This window comes from Sturnus vulgaris, chromosome 27 (assembly GCF_052056855.1).
Source record: "Sturnus vulgaris isolate bStuVul1 chromosome 27, bStuVul1.hap1, whole genome shotgun sequence".
Lineage (NCBI taxonomy): Eukaryota > Metazoa > Chordata > Aves > Passeriformes > Sturnidae > Sturnus > Sturnus vulgaris.
In genome coordinates, this window is record NC_142269.1 from 2,529,288 (window position 1) to 2,554,183 (window position 24,896).

General features: G+C 42.8%; 1 protein-coding gene across 8 annotated transcripts in view; it reads left to right on the top strand.

Annotated features, from left to right (window-relative positions):
• TANC2 (tetratricopeptide repeat, ankyrin repeat and coiled-coil containing 2) overlaps nt 1–24,896 on the top strand; it is a 165,359-nt gene that overhangs the window by 54,638 nt on the left and 85,825 nt on the right. For 5 of the 8 annotated variants that reach the window (XM_088179585.1, XM_088179584.1, XM_088179589.1 and 2 more), the window contains 2 exons: nt 2,809–2,988; nt 20,414–20,521. In XM_088179585.1, the coding sequence (XP_088035711.1) occupies nt 2,809–2,988; nt 20,414–20,521 (288 nt within the window). Of the gene's footprint in view, nt 1–2,808; nt 2,989–7,232; nt 7,567–20,413; nt 20,522–24,896 lie in introns of those variants that run through there. The other 3 variants (XM_088179590.1, XM_088179591.1, XM_088179592.1) reach the window with 2 other exon arrangements.

The following is a 24,896-nucleotide window of genomic DNA, read 5'->3' on the forward strand; positions in this document are numbered from 1 at the left end:
CTGCCGTGGGTCCCTGGCATGTTCTTCCCTGTCTTTGGCTTGTGTCAAATGGTTTCCTGTTATGGGACAGAGCAGCTCAGATGCAGCTGCTGCTGGGAGCTACCCGAACACATTTTGTTCTCTCAGGTTCCCTTTCAACCCATCTATTCTGGATCTCTGCTGCTGTGGGAAAAGCATGGGTTTTGGCAGAGTAAAAGGGGATTTTTTTCTTTGCAAATCCTTGCCCAAGAATCACCAATCTGTACCTCTTTGCTTTGGTGACTGTGACTGAAGGAGCTGCAGTAACTAGCAAGAAGTTTCAGCATGAGAGGGAATAGAAGGGGAAAAGGTAAAAAAGCTTCCAAGTTCTTGGAGCAACAAGCTTCTGAGGTAAATATTTCCTTTTGGATCAGTAAATGCAATTGTAGAGGCAGGCTTTCTGCAGCATGGAAGGAGAAGTCTCTCTGCTCTATAGATGCATTATCTCTAACTTTTCCCAGCTCTTGTCCATCACTTGAAATCTGTCTGCACGAGCTAATGGGTATTTTTCATGGTGATGGGTTAAGGAAGTTTATTATCCTTGGATAAAGCATGCAGCTGGAAAGGGGCAGTTGTCTTCCTGCTGTCTGACCTTCCACGTTACTGTGTATGATGCTCAAGTGTCTTCAAAGCTTCACTGGCAGGACAAGAGGAAACAGCCTTAAGGACATGATTTAGTGGTGAATGTAGTGGTGATGCTGGCTTGATGGTTGGACTTGATGATCTTAAAGGTCTTTCCAACCTGAATGATTCTGTGATAGTCTTGTAAAACTCCAAGAAATAGTTTATCTGTTCAAATATGCACGTTGCAGAAATATTTTATTTAAATATGTTATATAAGCAAACAGTTAAAGTTCCAGTTCAACTATCAATGAGCCCTAATTCTAGGGTTTGATAAGCCAAATATTCTCTCTGATGAGAAGAAATTTCAGACTGTTTCAGGTGTTTTGTTTGTGTGTTTATTTACTCTGCCAAGGAGGAGACAGAAATTTTGATACCTGTGGAATGAAGGTAATACCTTGTGGATGTTTTGTGAGTTCACTGTTTTGTTGTAAAGCATTTGAATTTTAGGAGGGAAAGCTTTATAATTATTTTTATTTCTATATACGATACTGCCTTTGATTTTAAGTAGATTGATCAAAGACACTGGGAACTTACACCATACTAACCAGTGAAATGCACGTAGACTTGTAAGTCTTTCCCAGACTTTAAGCTACAGGAGATGCCCATGGCTTATACTTCCCTAAAATTTAGCCTGGGGCAATTGAAATTATTTTCAAGAATCAAAGTCACTGGTGGCAAATCTTTTTTTTTCATGCGTGGTGCCAAATATATTCTGAAAACCCATCATGGGTTGGCTTTTTGGATGCTAGTTTTGGCAGTGATGGTGGTTTGTCTTCCCTGACACTCCTGGTGAGCCTGGCCAGGCTGGCAGAGCCTGCAGAGAGCTCATGGTAACTGGTGAGTGATGAGCAAGCTGAGAGTGAGGTGCGTTTCAAACTGTCAGAACCAGTGTAGGTGTGAAGGGCGTCAGTGCTTGTTTGGTTTTCATGTACAGAGCGATATAAAACTGCTGAGAGACATTCCTGAATGCTGGCACCAGGAATGGATGAATTTTAGCCACCGGTGCTGCAGCCTTTTAGAACCCTTCGGGAACTGGTCCAAGATTTTTGATAGTTATTTCAATATGGGGTTTTCCACATATTTTGAGTTGTTCACATTGTACTTCGGATATTGGGAATACAGCTCGTCCATTGCCTCCTCTGAAGTACCATGCATTTGAGGCGCTCACTCTTCTGTCTTATTCCCACTCTAGTCCGTCTCCCTTTCTGTCTAGCAAACATTTTCTCTTTTAAACAAACTCTCACAAGCCACTGAGAACAGCACAGCTATCCAGTGGAAATCCAGTGAGGAATGTCTTTATGGAGGAAAACATCAATAGGAGCTAAAAATCCATCTTGTAACAGTGTGACACAGGTCTGGCCTTCTCACATTATTGAAATATTAATGAAAAATTAGTGAAATATGAATGCTAATAGTTTGGGTTCATTTTGCATGTGAATTATTAGTTGTCTGGGTTAGGTTGTTCATATTATTGATGAATGGAGATCCAGGTGTCCTTGACCCCAGGGTTTCCATATCTGCAGCTAATAGGAGGAACCCTATGGCTCCTGACTCTTGCTGATCTGCATCACCTTCCCTTCACTGTTCATTAATATTGTTTACAATTAGCAACGAGTCCTTTTATTGTTCTATCTTCACTTGTTCTCATGCTATTCCATGTATTTCACTGTGGCACTGTAGTGATGCGACCCCTACACGGGTTTTGTGTGTCTCTCGGAAGAGTTGGAGCTGGTGGCTGTTTTTTAGAGGCATTTGTTCTTCATTTTATTTGGGTTTGGCAGATGTTTTCAGGCTAAAGGTCCTCCTCTTGAAATTTAATTTAGCTGGGAGGATTTTTATTAGAAACTGACAGTCTAAAAACTATGGTCGTTATATTGAAAACCAGTGGCTCTAAGACTCTGAAAGACAAATTAAGAACACTGAAAGAAATTCTTCATGGTTCTGCTGTTGATCTTACAGAGAGGGGCTGTTGATCTTACAGAGAGGGGTACTGAGATGCTCTTTCGAGTTTCTTCAAGGGGTGTGTCAGTGTGTGCAAAGGGAGTGAGCCGTTGGCAAGTGAGCTCTGTGCAGGGCTCCCTCCAGCCAGCCCCTTTGGAGTGATGGAAACAGAATTCTTTCCCTTGCATTCAAACCAATTAATTTTTATTTTCCTCTCCCCATCAGGCACCTCCACAGAGAATGACTGTGCTTTTGAACCTGACTACGCTATTCCACCACTCCCAGTGAGCGAAGGTATGCAGCACATTCGGATAATGGAGGGCATGTCCCGCTCCCTTCCATCCTCCCCCTTACTCACACATCAGTCTATCAGTGTTCGGCTCCAACCTGTGAAGAAGTTAACTGGTAAGGACTTAAATAAAGTTCACTGGGGCTTTTAAGGTCCGTTGGTGCAAAAATATGTAAGAAAAAAAGCTTAGAACAGTTTCTGTATCAAAGTCATTCCCTTGTTTATTGCAGCATCTGCTTCAGTCAAACACGGGGATGGATTGGATTTTTATGTTGACAGAGAAATCTTTCTTTGCTGAAAAAGGTCTCTTTGGTTTACAAATATTCTCTAGTTTTTTGGGAATTTCTATCAGAGTGTATTTTAATTCCACTTTGTGTTGCTGTTTCTGCACAGTTGATGCATTACAGTGATTTTAAAGAAGTTGATGCTTAAATTTTGAATGTTGAGAGAACATCAGAGAAATTATGAACTTCTATAGTAAAGTGATTTCTTTTTCATTTTTTTTTTTTAATCTAACCTGTCTGGACTGTGGTTTGAATACTTAGAGATGGTACAGTAGTGTGATTTTCGAAAGCACTTGGAATCCAACATCCATACAAAAGCCTGAAAAAAAGTATTTCTACTGGTTACGGTTTTTGAGAAACTTGTTTCTTGCCTAAAATCTGACTCCCCTCCGTGCCCAGCTTTATGGTCAGCCAGGGTTCTGGGCTTGTCCTGAGGAAAACCTCCAGAATGAGTTTTTACCAGATGTGTACAAAAGGGGGGCTTTGATGCACTTGGTCCCTTTTGTTTCCTCTGCCCTCTGGTGAAAGGAGAACTTGGAAAGGATAGGGGGGAGAGGTTCTGAGTCATGACAGACTCGTGATTCCATGATTGGGCAGAGCTGCTCTTTGGAGCATATCACTAGTTCCTCAAAAGCCCTGGAATTCCAGTGGTGGCTGTTGCAGGTGGTAATTTAAAGAGGGGGAATGGATTCAGGCTGCAAGAGGGGAGGTTTAGGTTAGATATGCAGAAGAAATTCCTGGCTGTGAGGTTGGGCAGCCCTGGCACAGGTGCCCAGAGCAGCAGTGGCTGCCCCTGCATCCCTGGAAGTGTCCAGGGCCAGGTTGGATGGGGCTTGGAGCAGCCTGGGACAGTGGCAGGTGTCCCTGTCTGTGGCAGGGAGTGGGCTTTAGTGTCCTTTTCAACCCAAATCATTCAAAATAAGTCCATGAGAGTATAATCTTTTAAAGTTCTTAATCTGTTGATTTGTAACCAAGGCAGCTTTTCATCCACAGAAAAGTTGAAACGTCCATTTTTGGTAAAAACCCTTAGGAACACATTCCACAGAATGAGAATTTTCTACCCAGAGGAGCTAAGATCATTCATGTTGGTATCTAGGTTTGCTGGGTATGAAGGCTTGGCTGGATTCAGAGGGTGATAAAGATTCCATGTGGGTGCAATTTCCACTCTGCTGAATAATCTGGTGATTAAGAAAAACAAAAACTAGGATCATTGTTGCTCTAAGGGGTGAAGTAATAGTCAGCATAAGTAATCAGCTCTCCCCCTCCTGCCTGTGTCACCTTTTGTTTAGCACTGGCTGAAAACATACTTAAATCAGCATGGTCAGCCTCAGTTTGTGTTATTTATTTTTTTTGTGATAGTGGCTTTATTAACAAAAATAATGTGAAAAATGTATAATAAAGATAAAGAAAGCTCCCCACCCTCCCAGCCGAGGATAAGTGATGTAAGTCACCATTTTGGTTTGTGTCTGCAATAAAATTAGCACTTAAAAGTTACCGTGCTTGTGGCACAAAGAGCAACTGCTGTTGAAACAATGGGCTTAAATATTCGACTGTACATCAAGGGTGTGTTATTGCTGACTCAAAGCCATAACTGTGATGAAAATAATGCAGGTGCTCTGTATACCTGCCTTGAGGACAGCAGTGCTTTCCAGGAGGGTGTTTAGGGATGAATGTATGTAAGTGCTTTTGGGAATTGGTGCCAGAAAATACGTGCATTAGGTTAATAGAGGAGATACTGGGCTGAAAGACTCAGCTCATGTTTTATTCCACTCCTGTGGAATCCACCATGTGCAGAGGGTTTGCACAAAGCCCTGTGCTGCATTCCACTCCTCCTCCTCAGGAAGGAGTGTTCATTTACATATTGTACATTTATATGCACAGGGATAATTTTATTCATCACTGTACTTGGCTATTGCTATTTTTTGTATTGAATGACAGATTGCAAGCATCAGGATTCTCTTAGAAAGAGCACGTGTGTGAGTGCCTGTGCAGAGAGTGAGGAGGGGAGAATATTAGCAAGAAATTTAGGAAAAAAATCGTGGTTTTTCTAACAAAAACTTGCCCTAGATGTTTTGGTTTGGATTTTCAGAGACCTGATTCCTGCTTTATCCGGTGTGAATTAGCTGCCTCAGTGTCTTCAAAGACATGGTCTTGGGAAATTGGTTTCATTGCAGATCCTCTCTTTGAGAGTGTTCCTCCCTTGTGTTTGGGGAATGTGGGAACTTTCCCTAAGAATAAAATTAATATAAATCAGTACGAATATTCCTATAAATCAGTGGGTTCAGGCAGTTAATAGCAGCCTCTTTCTTAAAGAAAATGTCTATTTTTTCACTAGATCCTTCAGAGATGGTGAGAGCAGGGCTGAGCAGGATGGAGACTTGCTCTTCCCACTGATGCCAGCAAGGACCCACTGCTGTGGTTCTCCACACCCTCCAGGTCCATCTGGGCTGGGGACCTCGCATACAACATTCCCTGTGCCACCATCAGCCGTGTCATTTGTAGTGCTGGGGTCTTGTCTTCTCCCCATCCCTCATGGGATACCTTTGCATCTCTTGGGAGTAGCCACGAGGAGTGTCACATCTCCCTTCTCAAATGGTTCAATATTTTTTGATGTTAACTGTAATTGTGGGACTAAAAAGCTCAGATCTCTCTACTTGAAAACTTTATTGTTTCTTCTTTAGTGGTGATAAGCCCAGATTAACAATGGCAGGCCCCAGGATCCCTTGTTCTCTCCAGATTGTTGTACCAGCTCAGCTGGGTGGGAGCTGAGAGATGGTGAGGCACAGCCTCAGGGGTGGGAGTGCTGGGGGGAAGCTGTCAGTGCAGGCACACGTGGGAAGTGGTGAAGTCACTACTCCTGGAAATGCTCAAAAAATGTGTGGCTCTGGCACTTGACTATGTGATTTAGTGTGGAATGTGATTGTGTTGCAAGGTTGATGGTTGGATTTGATCATCTTCAAGGTCTTTTCCAGCCATAATAATGATTCTGTGATGTGAGCATGGTGAGGCCCTGGCACAGGGTGCCCAGAGCAGCTGTGGCTGCCCCTGGATCCCTGGAAGTGTCCAAGGCTGGACAGATCTTGGAGCAACCTGGGATAGTGGGAGGTGTCCCTGCCCAGGGACATGGCAATGGCAACTGATCTTTAATGTCCCTTCCAACCCAGGCCGTTCTGAGATTCTCTGTTTGAAAATAAAATAAACCATCAAAGGAAGGATTTCTGCTTGTTGAAGTTCCAGGTGCTGAGTCCAGGCTCCAGCGCTGGAGTGTTGTGGTTGTGGGTGTGCCAGTGGCCAGTCTCTCCCTCGCTGTGTATTGTCTGTTTGAGCACATGCATTAAATGAAAAGCAGCTGATGATGGTTCTGGTAAAGAATGTGTTTTTCCCCAGCTTTGCACATGGAATACAAACCTTGGCCTTGCTCACAGCTTGTGATGGCAGGTGTGTATGAGCTGGCTTTCCCTGCTCTGCCATACCTCAATATGCTTCGAGGGCTCTGCCAGCCTTGCCTTGCCCAGCGGTGCCTGAGTTATGGGTTCATTTGGGAATGTTCTTCTGTCTCTGGGAGGCCTGGCAGGATCTGTGTTGGTGTCAGTGCCGCTCAGACACTCAGCCACCTGATGGTGCTGCAGTTTGGCTCATCTCAGCCTTGCTCTGTAAGGACAGAGCTCCTCACCTGTGTGGGGCTGCACCTACCTGGGGGTGCTCTGTTTTCACAGATGTTAGTTTGAGTCCTTACTAGTGTCCAGCCATTTCCCTTAATTAATAATTTCAATTATTTCAATTCCAGTTATTTGCACACACTGCAGACCCACGTTGTTTTGGTGCACCTCTCCTGTTGCAAACGTGTCTAGGCTGGATGCAAAATTTGTGCCGACTGCTTCAATGTGAACAATGAAACCTGTCCTCAACCAAGGGGGTGCTGCAGCTTTAAAGCATCCTAGGGCTTACAGCCTTTGAGTATACATTGTTCCCAGAATCCATGTCACAGCTCCTTATATGGTGCTGCCTTTTTTTTCCTTTTCCTCTTAGTTGCCATGACAACAGCAGCACTGCACCATTCATCAGCTCTGCTCCTCGGCTGCATCACCAACCCCTCAGCTTACTCTGAAATGTTCGGGAGAGCATCCATGAGTTAGTCGCTCTGGTCTCCTGATCCATTATTTCCCTCTTCTTTCAGCAGTTTATACTCTAGGAAAAGAGCAAATTAAGCTGCGCCACAGAAAGAAGCTGTAAAAATCCTTCCTTTTCCCCCCAAGGGAGGCGTAGAGGCTACATTTGCTGCAGCGTTCTGGTAGGAATGAAAGCAGCTCTGTAACACTGGGAGACTTGATGAAGAGGGAAGGCTGTGTGTCCATAAGCTTCTCTGGAATCCTCCTGGAGCCTGCTTCCTGGCACCCTGAGGACACGCAGGTGATGCTTGCAGGGGCAACGGGTGCCGCAGGGAGACGGTGCTTGTGATTTTTTGGGAACAGAGCTTGACATCAGCAGCGGGAGGTGTCACCTGTAACATCACCCTGACGTGGGGAGCAGCAGGATGGAGCCAGCGCTAGGGAGAGGGAGGGATGGGAGGAGGATCTGTGCCAGAGTGCTCTCCAGGCAGCTGTAGCCCTGAATTCCAGCCTGCACACGCTGGGGATGGGGAGAGCAAGCATTAATTACCCTGTGAGTATTTGGATAATTTGTTGTGCACGGTCTTTGATTGGGATTGTGTTTGGCATTCCTCAGCCTCCTCTAACTGCTGACAATCAATGTACAATAAGGGATCCTGGGGCTCCCAGTTGGTAAGGAAGCCATTACTAGGAGCGAGTTAGTGTCAGAGTGATGCTGCTGGTGGTTATTTGTCTTTAAGTTGTTGCAACAGTTTTATATAATCTGAGTTTGTCACCTTCTTGCTCAGATGCGCAGAATTTCTCATACAAAACATAAAATGAATGTGCAATGAAATAATTCGATTTTTGAGCATTGCTGAAATAGGACTGCTGAGGAGTGAGTTGAAAATGCTACAGAGACCAAGTCATTTGTTTTCAAAATATTAAAACGATGGATTTGAGATAGTGTTTTCCTTCTGCATTCTGAAATGCCCACAAATTCTATTTGTGTGGTTTATAAAACCCCTTTGTGCTGAGGGAAATAAATACTTGCTTTTCACTGAAAGAATGAGCTCCTAGAAATAAAAGTAAATAAACAGTCATTACCAAGGTAGAATTTGAGGAAAAGCTGTTGAAGTTCCTGATAATCATGTTGAAGCTAGTTTTTGAAGGATCTTGTGCTTAAAATTGTCGGTGTCTGGGGATACTTTGCTCCTTTTTAAATGTTTTTATACCATAGTATTTGCAGTAGCTTACATTTCTTTTTGTGGTATTCTCTGTCGTGCTGTCAGCATGACACTGATCTGAAATTCCTGTTCCTCTGTAGGAGTGGAGGTTGGGTGTGAGGCTCACCCTGTGTCTCAGAATGCATAGCAGTGCCAAGGACCCAGTTACCTGGAAAGTGCCATTAGATCTGGGGGGCTCCAGGTGTATAATGTATTTTTTCTGGGCATAATTAGTTTTCCATTGAAGTTTCCCTGATGCCTTGCAATCTCCGTCTGCCTAGAGGTTTCATGAGTAGAAAACTTGTGTTTTGTCAGAATTACTGAGTTGTCCCCTTTTAAAAAATGACCTAAAATACAACATTCACTACAGTTTGGGTGTCTGGATTTTCAGTTTTGTTTTATGCTCTTAATGTGGCAAACCCGGATGTCTCAGGAGGAATTTCTTCATGGGAAGGGTGGTCAGGCACTGGAAGGGGCTGCTCGGTGTGGTGGTAGAGTGCCCATCCCTGCAGTGTCCAGGGCATGACTGGACGTGGCACTCAGTGCTCTGGACTGGTGACAAGCTGAGGATCAGGCACAGGTTGGAGGTTTTTTCCAACCTCAGTGATTCTGGGATTCTGTCTCCAGCAATGAAACCTGCTGAAGAAGGAGGATCCTCGTTCAGTTACAATAACATATGCCGAATATTTTTTTCCTGGTGTGTCAGTTCTTACTATCCATTTTTGGGATTCTTCATCCATTATTTTGGGACTTGTGATGTGTTTTGACAGGCACATACTCAAATGGAAACCATTTGGGCTTGCAGAGATGAAACAGGTGGATGAATGTGTCCCTGCATACTCACAGATGGACTTTTGTCTCTGCAAAACCAACTTAACTATTAATGTGAAATGGGAAAATTTCGAATTTAAATTTTTGGAGCTCCAAAACTGTCCCTGAAATTTATGCAGATAAATAGTGTGTCCGTTTGTAACTTTTGGAATTAAACCAAATTCTGTGTTGAAAGGTTTTTGTTTGTTGGAGACCCGTCAAACTCATGATGTTTCTGCATTAGTTTCAGGAAGGAAAAAACTGGCATACCATCTTTATTGGCTTTTGAAAGACACCAGTTCTAGCAGGGATTTTTCTCAGTGCTGTTTTCAAGACAAACTCTATCTGTCTTATTTTGACACCCAACAATCTTTCATATTGACAGAGCAGAAATTGCAATAGAAATATTCCATGAAAATATCATGTTTTCCCTTTGGTGTTGGTGTGAGGTTGTAGAACCTTTATAATTGCTATTCCCGAGGATATTTTTATTTGCATCAAGGCTGTTGAACTGCTCAGCCTTGCAGAGAATGTGGTAAACATGTCATCACAGCACTGGAGCTGGGAAAAGGTGATGATAGCTCTGCATTTCAGATAATTGTGTAGATGTTAAACAGAGGGAGAACCCCAAAAGTTTTTCTAACATAGGTAGTGTTTAAAGGGCAAAAAAAATTGCCTGGAAACTCCATGGGTTTTCAGAGGCTCAGAGAGAGAAATTGTCCTTATTTCACACTGGGGCTGCACAAAATGGAGCATCTGTCACGATTACACTTCTGGTGTGTGAGATTTTTTTAATTTTTAGACATAGCTAAGAGGTTTCTATAGTAAGAGGAGGTGGTGTAGAAAGCCTCCTGTGGAGTTAAATCAGGCCATCACTCTTCCCTTGGCTACATCTTTCCTCCTGCTCCTGGGCCGTGCCTTCACAGGTGTCCCGTGCCCTTGAGAACAGAAAGGCTTTCACAGGATGCACTCCTGTGGAGTAAGCCCTTGCATTCTGGGCTGCTTGTTTCTGAGGAAAAGCCCTCATCTCCAGCTGGGCGTGTTCTCTGGTGCTCTCGTACTCCTGTCACAACAGGACAGCTTGTTTTGGGAGCTTCTTCCTGTGTGAAGAAGGAATGACCACAAGGGGGTGTTGGGTGGGTCACTTGCCCAAAGATTGAGCATTACTTTTGCAGAGGATAATTTCTGACGTGATTTGTAACTTGGCTGGCTCTAAGCATGCAGGAAGCCTTGATCAGGTGCCATTAAACTCATGATCTTATCACCAGGTTTGGCTGATGCTTCCATTGCAATGTCCTGCTCCAGAGTTTTTGTGGTGGGGAGAAAAATCCCCCTGCAGGGGAAGGAGGAGCAGCCACCATGCCTGGGGTCTCTGGCAGTGCTTCACTGTCAGAACTGGGCTGAGTGTCACTCTGGGATTGTTATTGATTATTATGGATTATTGGCTGATTTTTAATTTCTTTATTTCTTCTTCCCTGCTTTAAAAGGTGTGTATATAATGGAGCTTGATTCTTCTCAGGCACACAGAGTCACCTGTGGGTGTGTTTTGTAAGTCCAGGTAGCTACCACATGTGATGAGACCCAGGGATGGGGTGTCCTGGAGCCATCAGGGCCCCTTTGGTTGTGGAAGGCTTAAACTTGAAATATCTACAGATGTTTTCTCTGCAGAGATGAAGGCAGGATTATGACAACACAGGTTCTATCCCTGTTGTGCTTTTCTTTTTATCTTCTCAGCCATGGAAGTGAGTAGGTGTGAGAAAATGGTTTTTGGAAGGGCAGTAGATGGATGTGTTTCTGTCAATAAATGGTCCTGGCCCTGTTGTGTGTCATGGCTGCTGCTCTTTCAGCTTGGGAAGGGGTCCTGAGAGCTCTGTCTTCCCTTTATTTACACTTAAAGGACTAGACCTGGTCCTTGGACATTGATTCTGTCACAGCATTCGTGTGCACCAAAGCCTCTGAGAGGTTTTGGGTCTTAAATCCCCTCATGATGAGGAGCATGGCACTCCCATGTCAGTGACAGTCTGCTTCAACCATCTGTGTTCACACAAATAATCACAAGGCTGTTAGATGTTTCAGTTAAATCCTCGAGGTGTGCCCTGTGTCCTTGGCCGTGCTCCTCTGTGGAAGGAAAGGATGATGAGCAGTCGTCACTCCTCAAAACAGAAAGTTCTAGCAGCTCTTTTAATTTTGCAAGGAAATGAAGAATTGGAAAAGCAAATAAACTACCAAAAACTACAGGTGGTCGAATTAGCAATTTTCTTAGGTAAAACCTACCTTGTAAATGCAGCACAATGCAGTTTTTCAAGTGTTAATAAAAAGTTCAGCTAATTCAGGCTTGTGCCTTGCCAGATAAGCAGCTTCATTTTAAGGATAGAATATTCTGTGAAGCTGCTACCAGCAGAGCAATAGGGATCCTAAATCCAGTTTCATACGTGTCCATGTAATTACAGCTCTGGTGTTATCAACTAACCCAACTAAATCAGTTTTAGCATAGCAAAATTCGAATGACTTGCACAGAAATTAAATTACCTTATCTATTCTTAATCTCTTGCCTTTACTTTAAATGCTGTTATCAAGCAGTGAATTTATATTGGCTTGTAGCCGTGTAGTCCTGGTCATAAACAGTGGTTTATATAGTGAAGAGAATCCAGTCTCTCACATGCTCTAACTTGGGATTACTTGGGCTATGGAGAGTCAGATATTATACAATTTACTCTTCTCTCTTTTATGGTTACAATATCTTGGTTTGATCTTAAGGATATGGTGGGAGAATGAATGAGATTTCGTTCACGTGCAGCTTAGGCTTGCTGCTGGCCTTTGCCCTGCCACTCCTGTTCCAGTTTAATTTGGCAGTATAATTTGATACCTACCTTTGATCATTCCTGGCTGCTTGTAAAATACTTCAGCAGTGCTCTTGCAGCTCTGTCTAGAGTGAATAACTACTTTTTGTTATTCTTTCTCAGTTCCTTTCCAAAGCCTTAGTGCATGTTTTATTTTTTCTCTGCTGTAAGTACAGAGGATCAGCTCAGAATCAGAGCAGTGGGTACAGGCCCTGCAGAGACAGGAGGGCAGAGCTTTGTCTGGGATGGCAGCGAAGGTGGAGCAGGTCATGGAAGCAAACTGGGCCAAGCATGAGGAGGTGCTCAAGGTCCTGAACTGATTCTCTGCTTGTTTATAACTGTCTTAACACGAGACACCTGATGGGTGGTGGTTGTGGCATCAGGTGCTAAGAAGGGCTCGGAGGGAGCTGCAGACCCCTTGGCCTGGGGTGTATGTGGAACATGTTAATAGAAGGAGGTCTGAAGGGCAGAGTTAATCACAGAGTCACAAAATGGTTTGGATTGGAAAGCACCTTAAAAACAATCCAGTTCCACCCCCTGCCATGGGCAGGGATACCTTCCTGGATACACTTCTCAGTGTAAAGAAAAATGGAGAGAATCACAGAATTGCAGAATGGTTTGCAGAAGGGACCTTAAAGCTGCTCTAGATGAGCTGTTCAAGAGAGTAAAACACTAGGGAAATAAACTGCATTTCAGAACTGTTTGTCTTGCACTTGCTCTTTTCTTCTGTAGGAAGAATCATCACTTAAATATATTTTCTCTTTTTCTAATGCCTTGAGCTAAATTATGCTTTGTCAATGTCCAGAAAGTATTTGACAGCCTGACATGTTCAGCATAGAGCATTTTAAAAAGTAGCCTGAGACACGAGCCCCTTGTTGGGGACACAGTGGCACTGGGCAGCTCTCCCTGAGCTTTGTCAGCTTCATGCAAGACAGAGGGAAATGTGTTTGCTTCAGTAGATATTTAATTAGTTTCTGATTTCTGTCAGCTTGAAAGTTCAGCTTGAAATCTGAGCGTTATTAGAAACTGGTGTAACAGGTTTTTTCTAACCAGTCAATTACCACGGTTGCCTATAGTTTGATTAAAGTAACAGAGCTCTTTGCTGCTCTCTATAGACCAAATGTCCTTTACAGTACATCCAGGTCCTTTTGGGACAGTTTTCCTCATTTTTAGTGCCAGTGCAATATCTGAGTCACTGAATTACAGAAAGAACTCCAGGACAGTAGGAGATTGAATGGGAATACTGCAATTCAGCACTTGTGTTTCGTAGTATTCTCCTCTCATCTGTTTTAAATTTAACATTCAGTGAACCAAAACTGTCAGAGAAAGGGATATGAGGGGTTGAGGAATTCTTTCTCCTCCAGCTGTACCCTGTTTCTGTCATTTGGGAGCATCTTTGGGGTATTTGAGCAGGTCTTATGTAGGCTTAAAATTTTGATGTCGTGGTTTCATCCTGTAGTCCCAGCTCTCCAGTCACTCTATTTATTCTTTTTTAGTGCAAAGTCTGAAACTTGAAAACTGACTGCAATAGAAATTTATTGTTTGTTTTCATAACAAGATGACTTAGAAAGCTGGAGCAAGTGGTGCTGCCTTCCTTTCGCTGCTTTCATCTTCCTCATCTCATGCACAGGGTTCTACCTTGAGTCACAGATGAGGAATTTCTCCTAAAAAGGCAGTTGTAAGAGACTTCAGAAGATGCTGAAAAGAAGAATTTTCAATGGGAAATGACATGGAGAAGTGTACAGTGTGCCACAGCTCCAAGGAGTCAAAATGACTTGATATTTTGGATGGGAAGATGAAAGTCCTGTCTCCTCCTGCTGCCATGTCTATGTTTTAATTAAGTAACTTCTTTCTCCTCAAAGCTGTCCCCTACGTGGACAAAGACTTGTTGGCAGCCCACGTTGGAAAAAAGTCTTATCTAGAGGGAAAGTGAGGGTGTTTTTTCCTTTCTGGGATCAATAATAGGATCAACTTTCTTGCTGGGGCTCACCAGAGTATTCCACGGAGCATCTGCTCAGGAGATTGATACTGGGGTGCTCCAAAACTAAACCCTTTGGCTGAGCTGGGGGAGGGCACTTTGCTGGCTGGTGTCTCCAGCAGTGGCAAGTTTGATAGAAAAATCACTGCTTTTCCATTGCTTTGAATGACAGAAAATTGTTTATAATAATAAGCAAAATGGAAATTGAGCTGAATTCCTTTTGGAAGCACAGACTACAGCCAGGTTAGTTTTTTAGGAGGAATTCTCTTCTCTCTGAATGTATAAATGTATTGTAGGCATCATTGTATTGCCATTATTGAATACTTCAGACAGAAATCTTTATTATTTTATTCTATATATATATTTAAAATTCATATAAGCCTTTTCAAAACCAGGTGATTTTCTCTCTTGAACATTAAGTAGGGATGTCTGTTCAGGCAGAAGACCATTTTGATCTATTATTTGGAGGATTTGTAATAATTTTGGTAAGATAGATAAAAATTTGATTTAATTATACTTTTTCAGAAGACTCCTTCCTTTTTGAGGTCACTGATTTTGTGGCTTTAGTGGAGTGGCTTGCTGATATTTTCTGTGCCTTGTTCATCTGGAAAGAGAGAGAGGAGGAAAGAATGTTCCAATAGGTTTCTGTGGTCCCACGGGATTGCAGAATCCACTGCTTTGGAGAAGGTTATTCCTCAGTTTTTCAAAGAAAAAATGAATTTCAGGGGCAGTAATAGGTAAAGCCTTCATGTTACAGACATCTACACTTTAAAGAAGAACTCCTACATTAATGTAGTTGCTTTTTTGAGCTCTCCCAATGCTGTCCTGCCATCACCAGCTTGCTGAACACTCTTCCTGCCTTTATTTATTCTTTTCCTCTTTCCATCTATGTTTCCTTCAATTTTCTCGTTTCAAGGCCTTATCTCCTAAACTAAACATGTTTTCTGAAAGTTTTGGAACAAGTTATATGTTTCCAGACAACACATTGTTCTCACCACTTTTCTGTGCTGCCCTGCCCTCACTGCTGTGATAACGTGGGATGAGAGGAGAGAGGCTGGGGAATGTAATTTAAAAAGCTTTTATAGTCTCAAATAATAGAAGAGGAAAAAACTGTTACACAATGGATTCTGTAAAATAATGCTGATTATGTAAAGAGGATGTTAACCTTCATTGTATGTATTGTCACTGGTTTAATTTTAATTTTTTTAAAAAAGCTATACCTAAAAATCCTAATTGCACACAGCTGGTGTATAATACTTCTTCTGGTTTCCCAGAAAAGCTGTGGCTGCCCCATCCCTGGAAATGTTCATGGCTGGGTTGGATGGAGCTTTGAACAAGCTGGTCTAGGGGAAGGTGTCCCTACCTGTGACAGGGAGTGGGACTGGATCATTTTTTTAAGCTCTTTTCTAACCCAGACCATTCTAGGATTCCAGGATTAGTGCCACAGCAAAAATAATCATGTAGTCTGTAATTTCCTCTTGGTGCCTCTTGCCTCAGCCAAATAGTGAGGCCTTTGGTCCAGGGGAGGGACCAAAGCTTCATCTCCCGTGTGCTGTGCTGAATGTGACAGGAGCTCCAGGGATCGATAACTCTGCAGCACTAAAAACATTTTATTTCGAGGGAGACTTCAATGAAGGCAGCTGTGCACAGCACTGCAGAGCTGCTGGGACGTTTCCAAGCACGAGTCAGGCCCTGGCATGGCTGAGAGATGGGAATGGAGGATGCCCTGGGCACCCACTTCTGCTCTCTTTAAATCCAGCCTTCCAAAGTCTGCTCTTCAAACCATGACTCTGGCTTTTCCCAAACATAGGGCAGCTTGGGCAGGATTTTGTAAAACTCACAGATTTTGAGGATTTAATTCAAATACCAAATTTATGTTACAAAAGAGGCTGTGGAGGTTATGAAGGTTGTGGCTTTCCCAGCCCTGGAAGTGTTAAAAGCCAGGTTGGATAAAGCCTTGAGCAACCTGGTCTAGTAAGGGTCCCTGTCCATCCAGGGGGGAGTTCCTCTTTAGGGTCCATTCCAACCCCTTAACATTCTGTGATAAAATTGTGCTTACAGTAGTTTAAAACACAAAATTAATGTGCAAAATTCAGCTCTTCTTCAGCTGGATTAGTCACAAGAGATGAGTGTGTGGTAAACACCCAATGGCAGGGGGTTGGAACTAGGTGATCTTCAAGATCCCGTCCAATCCAAACCAGTTTGTGATTCTATGAAATGTGCCCATCATTTTTGGCACGTTTTCACCTCATCAGCCGTGGTAAACACAGTGTTTTTACACAAAGAGAGCAAATTTTCATTGTTTCATCCTTTTGTGGCAGAGGGAGGTTTGAAGCACGGGGGGTGAAATTCAGCTGTTTAATGTGGGCAAAACACAAAACTGGGCACAAAAGCTGATTTTGGGCCAAGCTCCTTGGCCAGGCTTTGCCCAGGACCTGCCATAGGAACGAGCCAGGAGAAGCCAGGCACGTGGCCCACGTGTGTTTGTGTTTTGCAGCAATCAGGTGTGTAAGTCTGTGAGTAAAAAGCTGCAGTGGCTTGTGTTGATGCAGTTTGGGCAGTAATGTCCATTTTCCTCGTTCTTCTAAGGGGCTGGTACATGGAGAGGCTTGGAGCAACCTGGTTTATGGAAGGTGTCCCTACCTGTGTCAGGAGATGGGGCTGGATGGGCTTTAAGGTCCCTTCCCACCCAAACCAGGTCTGGGACTCTGTGATAAACTAACAGTAGGGAAAGTATTTCATTAGTAAACGTGCAGTATTGGTTTGAAATAACATGTCAGCCATTGAAATTGAAGCTCCTATTTCAGTAGTAGCAAGTCAGTTCCTATATGATGCCAACTTTGTGTTTGTCATCAAGCCATTGGGCACAGGACTGGCGTGTGAGGTGGACACAGATCATGGGCTGCAGCCATTGGCTCCTGGGTGGTGGGACCCCAGGGACAAGGTTGTGACTTTAGGCTCCATGTAGTCAGTATATTTTTCTGAATTAAATGCTAGTTTTGCAGTTCTAGACAGCCAGCATTGCTAGTGACTGCCACCTTTGCTCAATCCATTATATTTTTATAACTGGTTATTGCAGACGTCCTTTTTCCTGGTGTTCCTGGAAGACGAATTTGCTCCAAAAACTGCAGTTGTGTAACACGAAGGATTGTTTTCATGCTGTTTAAGGGCTAGAGTTGTTCAGTTTCATACAGAAAATCCTTACAGGAATAAGAGACCTAAAGGACTGAGCAGGTACAGAATACTTCAAATAATTGTTTCATGCTTTTGTTAGTTTTAATAATTTGTGCCAGAAGCTCATCCCATGACTACGATCATAAGATTTGCCTTTGCTGCCAGGAAGGGGTTCAGGACCAAGGCGAACTGTTGTGACGTGAAAAGACACTTTTACAAAAAGATCAGTGTTATCCATTAACATTTGGCTACAGAGTGTCAAACCAGATTTTAGAGTTTATGACATTTCCATTTGTTATTTATTCCGGTAGAAGACTAATGCCCAAATCTGAATCTGTCAGGGTAATCTTCATTTGAACATGAGTCAGAGATGCTTAATTCTTGTACGTGAAAATCCTCCTTTCCTCTAATCGGGTTATGGGTGAGTTAGGGGCAGTTTTTGTCTTTTCCACATTTAGGATATTGTAATAACAGAAACTCTTCCTTCTGTGACTTTTATCCACCTGTATTTACATGGAGACGATCGTATTGACTTGGGCCTTTTAAAGTAAACTGTTGTCTGTGAGTCATGGTGCCATGGTGTGTCTTGGCTGGTGGAAGTGTGTTTTTAAGGCTCAAGTCATGCTTTTGAGGGAACAAAAACATAATAAAAGGCCAGGCTGGACAGTGCTCTGAGCAACCTGGTGTAGTGGAAGATATCCCTGCCCATGGCAGGCAGTGGAACTGAATAAGCTTTCAATTCTCTTCCATCACAACCCAGTCTGTGATTTTTTGATGCTGTGAAATGCATTAAAATTATGTGTATGGTTGAACTTGCAGTATATGGAGATTTTACCACATTGGTGATATGATCTTTATTGCCCTCAAGAGAAAAAACGGTGGATCAGCTTGTTGAAACCATGAGCCCATCACGTCTGCTGTCATCAGTCAGGTCTATGGAGAAGGCAGGAATTAGTGGGGCAATGAGCCCCTCAGTGAGGAGGAAGAGATCCAGAGTAAATGTAGAAATAAAACCCAATGGAATGGGAGCTTGATGCCTTCCTTACAGGTGAGAGATGAATTGTTCAATGCTGATCTGTCAAAACATGCAGATCCTTCATCTTCCACAGACCTGTGTGTCCACACAGCAAGTGGTGTAGTGATCACACTACACCTCTCTGTGTTTATTAAAATTCCCCTTCCTCTTTTTAAAAATAATCTTTAGTGCAGAGCCTTCTAGTGACAATCCCATCAGCCATTAACATTTCTTGAACTTTGAAAATTTTGTTAGTTTTGTATTTTAGAACACAGTGAGAACTGCCAATTGTGCATGGTCCTGGTGTCAGCCAGAAATGATAAAGACAAAACAGGGTAGTTTTAATGTCTGTTATAGAAATTACTGTTACTGAGACTGTGGTAAAACATATTTATTAAAACTGCAATTACAGATGAAATATTACAGGATTGACCAGTGCAGAATTACTACTTTTAACAATTTTCAGGCCATAGCAATAATCTTCTCAATATTAAAATGTTTTCATTACATCAGGATCTGATGTAATGGCACAAGATTGTGACTGGGAATGATTTTTCACGGGTGTTGAGCAGTTTGTGGCTGCGGGGTGTTTGTGTGTGTACATGTGGGATTTTTTCCAGGGGGATTGTATAGATTCGAGTGCTGGCATGTAGTGTTCAGCATCAGGTTGTGTGTTTGAGTGGAGCTGCCCATCCGTGAGCATCGTGGGATGGGGGGAGAAGGGGCTGCAGGCTGCCCTTGCCTCCCGAGTGTCTCCCATTGCTCCGCTGGGAATGTGCTGCCAAGGTGCCTCGTGTTCATGCAGGATTTTCCTAAGTGTGGTACCTGTTTACCCTCAGCACATCTCCTGAGATGGATCATGATGGGGTAGAGAGGAGGATTTTTATCACACCTGTTTTGGTGCAGAGGTGGGGGGGTGACTCCTTGCCTTTCTTCTGCTTCACAGGGACTTTCTATTGAAAAAACCATACCCCAGTCTTCATCTCTGTTTTGCACACTCCATTAAAAAAAAATTCTAGTATCACTAATGTGTAGCTCAGTTAGAGTGATCTAGTTGTGCACTGTCTGTCAGGCTTCCCATCCTTGGACCTTCTCTGCCCTTCCCAGCACCCGAGAGATTTATTGCTGCCTCAGAGATCATTCTCTGACCTGTTGAGCTTTTATTACAGGACATGCAAAAGAACGACCGCCCAATTTTTAGTTGCAGATCCCAAATTTAATTTGCAAGACAAGGAACTATAAATATAAATTATGTAACTGGAGGGGCAGAAGCCACTGACCCCCAGAAGCAGTGCTGAGGGGCCTTTCATTGTAATGGACATGAGAATTTAACTTGGAAATGCAATATGACCATCTCTGCATGTAACTTATTCTCTAGTTCTCTTTCTCTGGTCTGGAAAATATTTAAAGATTTTTACCAAAACACTTTTATTAATTTTACTCCAAACAAATGCTGTACAGAATTTCATGTCTTTTAGATTTCAGACTGTTAAAACATGGAGAAAATCCCATTTTTCTAGCACTAGTGGTCAGTGCTGCTTTGTTACAGACATTTTTACCTTTTCCCTATCCTCTATTAAGTCTCTTGATCTTTTATGGATTTGCAAGGATACAAGTGGAGTGCTTCTTTTTGGCTTGGACAGTGTTAGCTTTGCTCTGCTCTTTTGTGTTGAACACCAAACCTGTTTGGTCCAACAATGAGACTGTCTTGAAATTGAAATTTTATGTTCAAGGAAACAGTTACTGAGCATAGCGTTTATGTGCTCAGTTCAGATATTTATAGCTAGATATCTTAAAACCTGATGGGCTCTGTGTATCTCTCTCTGATCTTTGCTTTTCCACAGTTGCTGAATCCAGGCTCATTTGCTTCCTATAAAAAAAATTAAGTAGGAGAAAAGAAAACGTTTTAGAGTGTTCACACACTTTAAAGTCAGCCTGTGCAGTTAGAAAGTTTACCAAGAGCCATCTCCTTTGTAAAGAATGCGGATAATTTTTTTTTCCTGGGGAAAAAAAAAGGTAACCTGATATGAATCTGACAGTGTCATTTAGTTAAGTGCTTCCATCTGTTGCTTGCTATTTCCCTTACTCATGACCTCTCTTTTTCTCTCCCCCTCCTTCTCCTTTAGCCCCTCTGAGGAAAGCAAAGTTTGTTGAGAGTCCTCGAATCCCAGAGTCTGAGCTTGGCTCCCCAACCCTCTCTGCCCAGAAGCTGGACATTGATGCATTCTGCCCTGGTAAGCTGCATGTGAAGGCTCTGTGTGAAGAGGGGCAACAGGCAGAAAGATTTTTTTTTTTTTTTTTTTTTTTTTTTTTAATATGACTCCTTTGGCTAGATGGCTGATTGGACCTTCCCTAGCCAAGTTTCACTGTCTTGGAAATTTGAATAAGTATTAATTTCTGCTACGTGCCCATTTCCGTTTGTTTCTTGCAATTTTGCATGTGGCTGCTCTCCCCTCAGAATAATTTAGAAGATCTAGAGAGCTGCTTTTGAAAAGTTAAAAATGAGCCGATAAACACACTGCTTTAAATTTAATTTTTAAGGCTGGAATAAAGCCACATCTCAGAAACATCGTTAAATCAGCTAAAGCAAAAGTGTGGGCCCTTGTTACCTGCATCCGAGACTATTGGGGTGTTTACTTTAGTTTTATTTCGTTTTTAAAGAATTACCTTCTAATTTATGTATTCTGTAGCAGTTGCTCTGAAACATATGCATGTTGCTTGAGGCCTCTGGTTGAAAAATAAATAGACATGGGTCGTGTCCCTTCCTGGCTCAGCCCTGTTCATGTCTGTCAGCTCGTGCAGGCATTACCTAAATCCCCCAAGCCCTGGCAAACCCAGCACATGTGAGTGTAAAATCTGCAGCTTAATATCCTTTCCCAGATTCTTCCACACTTGGAAGTGGCATCGTGGGGAGGGCTAGAGACCGTGGAGGTGCTGGGAGAAGGCTGAAAACAGCAGCAAGGGTTTGGGTGGATTTTGTGCTGAATTCTGCAGTTTTTTCCCCTGGCTTTCCTTGATTATGAACGATAGGATTTGGATGGAAAAAAGAGTATTTAATATGTTGAAATGGTGTGCAAATGTGTGACATCTACCTCTGAAATCTGTAGCTACAGTAACTAAGGTCATATTAATAAATGACTGTGAAATCAGGGTGTTGCTTATTTCTGTGGCTGATGAACTTGAAGAAAAACCTGTAGAGTACTGAAAATTGGAGGAATTAATTGAACGTTGTCCAGATTTTGAATGCGGGCTTTCTTGAATGTATTGTGTCTGAAAGAGAAGTTATCTCAGAAAATCAAAAGACAGTTCCTGTGCTTGGCAATGCCTAATTTGAGACCACAGTTGCCTTGAAAAGTGCTGCTCCTTTTTCAAGCATCATGAATTACAATTAAAATTGTGCTGCTGCAGCCCTTTTCTCTAACCAAACGGCTTCAACTGTCATGTTTATAATTGTTAATAATTATAAACTTATTATGATTGCCTCCACAGAGAATTATCATTGAATTGTAAGATTAAAAAAACATAACTTCCACATTCCCACACCCAGACATGTGCCTTCCTTCTGCTAGAGCTTTGGAGAGCAGGACTCCTGCCAAACCCTGGGATGGGCTCTGACAATGGGATCTGCAATTTCTTTAATTTCTTTTCTGCTATTTGATCTCCTTCTCTTGCTGATAGTTTAGTGATCTGAAAGGAAAAGTGGAGTTTTGTACTGCCTTGAAGTGTCATTAAAGGAACATGAAGCATCATTAAGGAAGGAAAAAGTGACAATGGCAGAATTGTCACAGTGGAATCATAGAACCAATAAGGTTGAAAAAGCCCTTTAGAGCTATTGAGTCCAACTGTAAACCCAGCTCTCCCAAAGCCACCGTGAAACTAGGTCCCCAAGTGCCATCTTGGGATAGGGAAATGGGATAAGAGCAGAGCAGTACATGCCAGGGCAGAGCAGATTTGGAGTCAAGGTAGAAACTGCAAGTTGGGGATTCAGGTTGTTTCAGTTTTCTTAAATGTGGTCCCAGGGAATTGTTGGGGAACTTCTCTCTTCATGTGTGCCCGGGTCCAGGGACTGTGGCCAGGTTTATGTTGGCAGTTGGGACAGGAGGGGAAGAGAGAAGGATAGACTACATTAGGGAAGGATTTCTGAAGCTGGTCATGGAAGAAACTGCCCGAATTTATGTATCCTTCTGTGAAAGTAGCAATAATGTGGGAGCTAGAGGTTTTCCTGGTCTGGAAGGCCGGATTGAAGGAGCTCGAGATATGACACCTTGGAAGAAGGAGGTCGTTGGGGGAGGATCCTTGTGTAAAGAGGAAGAGAAAGAACAGAGTTGTGGTCAAGTCACTGGAACCAAAGGGGACATAGCATCCAGCTCCTGATGGGAAGGTGGAGGAAGAGTCTTACTCTGGATAATAGCAAAGCTTCAGGCACTGCTTGGAATCAGTTTTCTGAGGAAATACAACTCCTTTCTTCTGTGCTAGGCTTACATTAACCCTGTTCTAGAACGTGTGCATCCTGTGAAGGATATAGCACACAGTGCTAAATCCCGAGCATTTCCAAGAATAATGGTGTGAGTTGAAAGAAGGAAAAAAAAATAGGCTGATAATCTGCCAGGCAATGGAGGGGAGGTGGAGTGGTTTTTAATGTGATCCCTGACAAAAAATGTAATTAATTATACACTTGAAAGCAGTTTAAAACACTAAATAGCAAAGAAAAGAGAACATCAGCCACTCTGCATAATGATTTCAATTTGAGATGCCGAGAGGTGAAATTTTGCTCAGTATCAAAATGTTTATTTTAAGGCTTCCGGCAAATTTCAGCACATTCCAGGGAGGTGGTTTCCTGAGCAACCACAGTGCCACCGCTTGGCCCCTCGTGCTGCTGGGGGAAGATTTGCTTGTGACATCTTCAGTGTGAGTCAGTGTGGGGGAGTGACGTGCTCCCCATGTTCCAGCTCCAAGGAAGGAGAAAGAAGATCATGATACTGAGTGTCTTTTGAGGGAAGTTCTAATACCAAACACGAATAGTAAAGTTTTAAGCTTGGTATAATTTCTTTTTTCTTTATTACATTCATTGTATAGAGAAAAGAGTGTAGATACTTAAAAATTAATTCAATCTTCTTACATGAATTAGGAAATTCGCCAATATTTTATAGTTGTTGCAACTACGATGATGGCAAAAAAAAAGCTGTTCCATGACTTTGAAAAACCCCTTTCTACCAGAATTACCACAGAATCACAGAATAACCTGAGTTGAAAGGGACCCACAAGGGTCATCAAGTCTCAAATGATGTTTTTGTAGTTGCAGAGGTTGTTCAGATTTCAATCCAGCACTTCCTGACTTGAAGTGTCCCTGGTGGAGAAAGGAGTTCTTCCTTCCCTGTGCAAGTAGTGAGGCCCTGGCACAGGTTTCCCATCCCTGGAAGTGTTCAAGGCCAGATTGGATGGGGCTTGGAGCAGCCTGGTCTAGTGGATGGTAGAACTGGGTGAGCTGTAAGGTCTCCTCCAACCCAGACCATTCTGTGACTCTGTGACTTAGCAGAGACTTTATAAGGAGGATCTTGGAAGGTTTCTGATCCATCTTCCTTCCTTGTCTCTGCTCCAGTACTGCAGACACTATTCAACACCTTCTGAAGGCAGGGAGGCTGGGGATGGCACCCTCTCATCCATCTTGGATGTGGAAATGTTATCTTCAAGGAGAACAATGTAGAATAGCAGGAGCTAACCTTCAAACCTCTGTTGTTAACTGTCAAACCTTTTCTGCAATGATTCTGATGACTCAATTAATTATGTAGGGGTTTTCCCCCACTTTATCACACCTCGCTCCTGCCAAGAGGCACTGCATGAGTGGTGAATGCTGTCCTGGCTTTTTGGTTCTTAGTTGTGGTCACGAGGGCATCTTTCTTTAAGCTGCTTTTTGTTTTTCATGGTAGTTAAAACATGTTTTGACTTCTGAGTGCACAGAAAACCTCTTGGAAACTATCAGAGATGGATGGTGCTTTCAGGTAATGGCCTTTTGCCTCAGATTAATGTTTGCAGTTGCCTTTTATGTCATTTATTACCTTGTCGTTGTGTTCCAAAGGCTGTGTCTGTTATGACATTATCTTTTAATTTTATTAACTCCTTCTTCAGAAATTTGGGGACACAAATCTTGAGTGTCTGGTTTGCTTGTTGCACATTAGGCTAGCAGGCGTCTGTTTTCATCCCTGATTGAGTTAGGAATCACTGCATTGCTCCTGCCACAGACAGGGAGGGATTCACCATGGCAGCAGCACTTATGTTCATCTCATCACTCCTTTTTCTCTTCCTTTGGTTAAAGAATCGTTGAGCTTGACATCTGCTTGCTGCTTCTTCTCTCTTTATATCATGTAAAATGTGTATTTTTCATTTTATGCTATCCACGTGTTTCTCCTAAACACATCAAAATGCTTCTAGGGTCTTAGAAAAAGCCCTTTAAGAGGGAATGCAGGAACCAGCACTGCTCTCTGATTTTTCATTGTGAAAATACCGGCACTGAGCCAAAAAATCCTACAAAACCCCAAACAAATTTTGCCAGCAGGATTCTTGTCCAACTTCTGTCATATTGAACAGTGATGAGCTGGGGGGAAGGAGAGG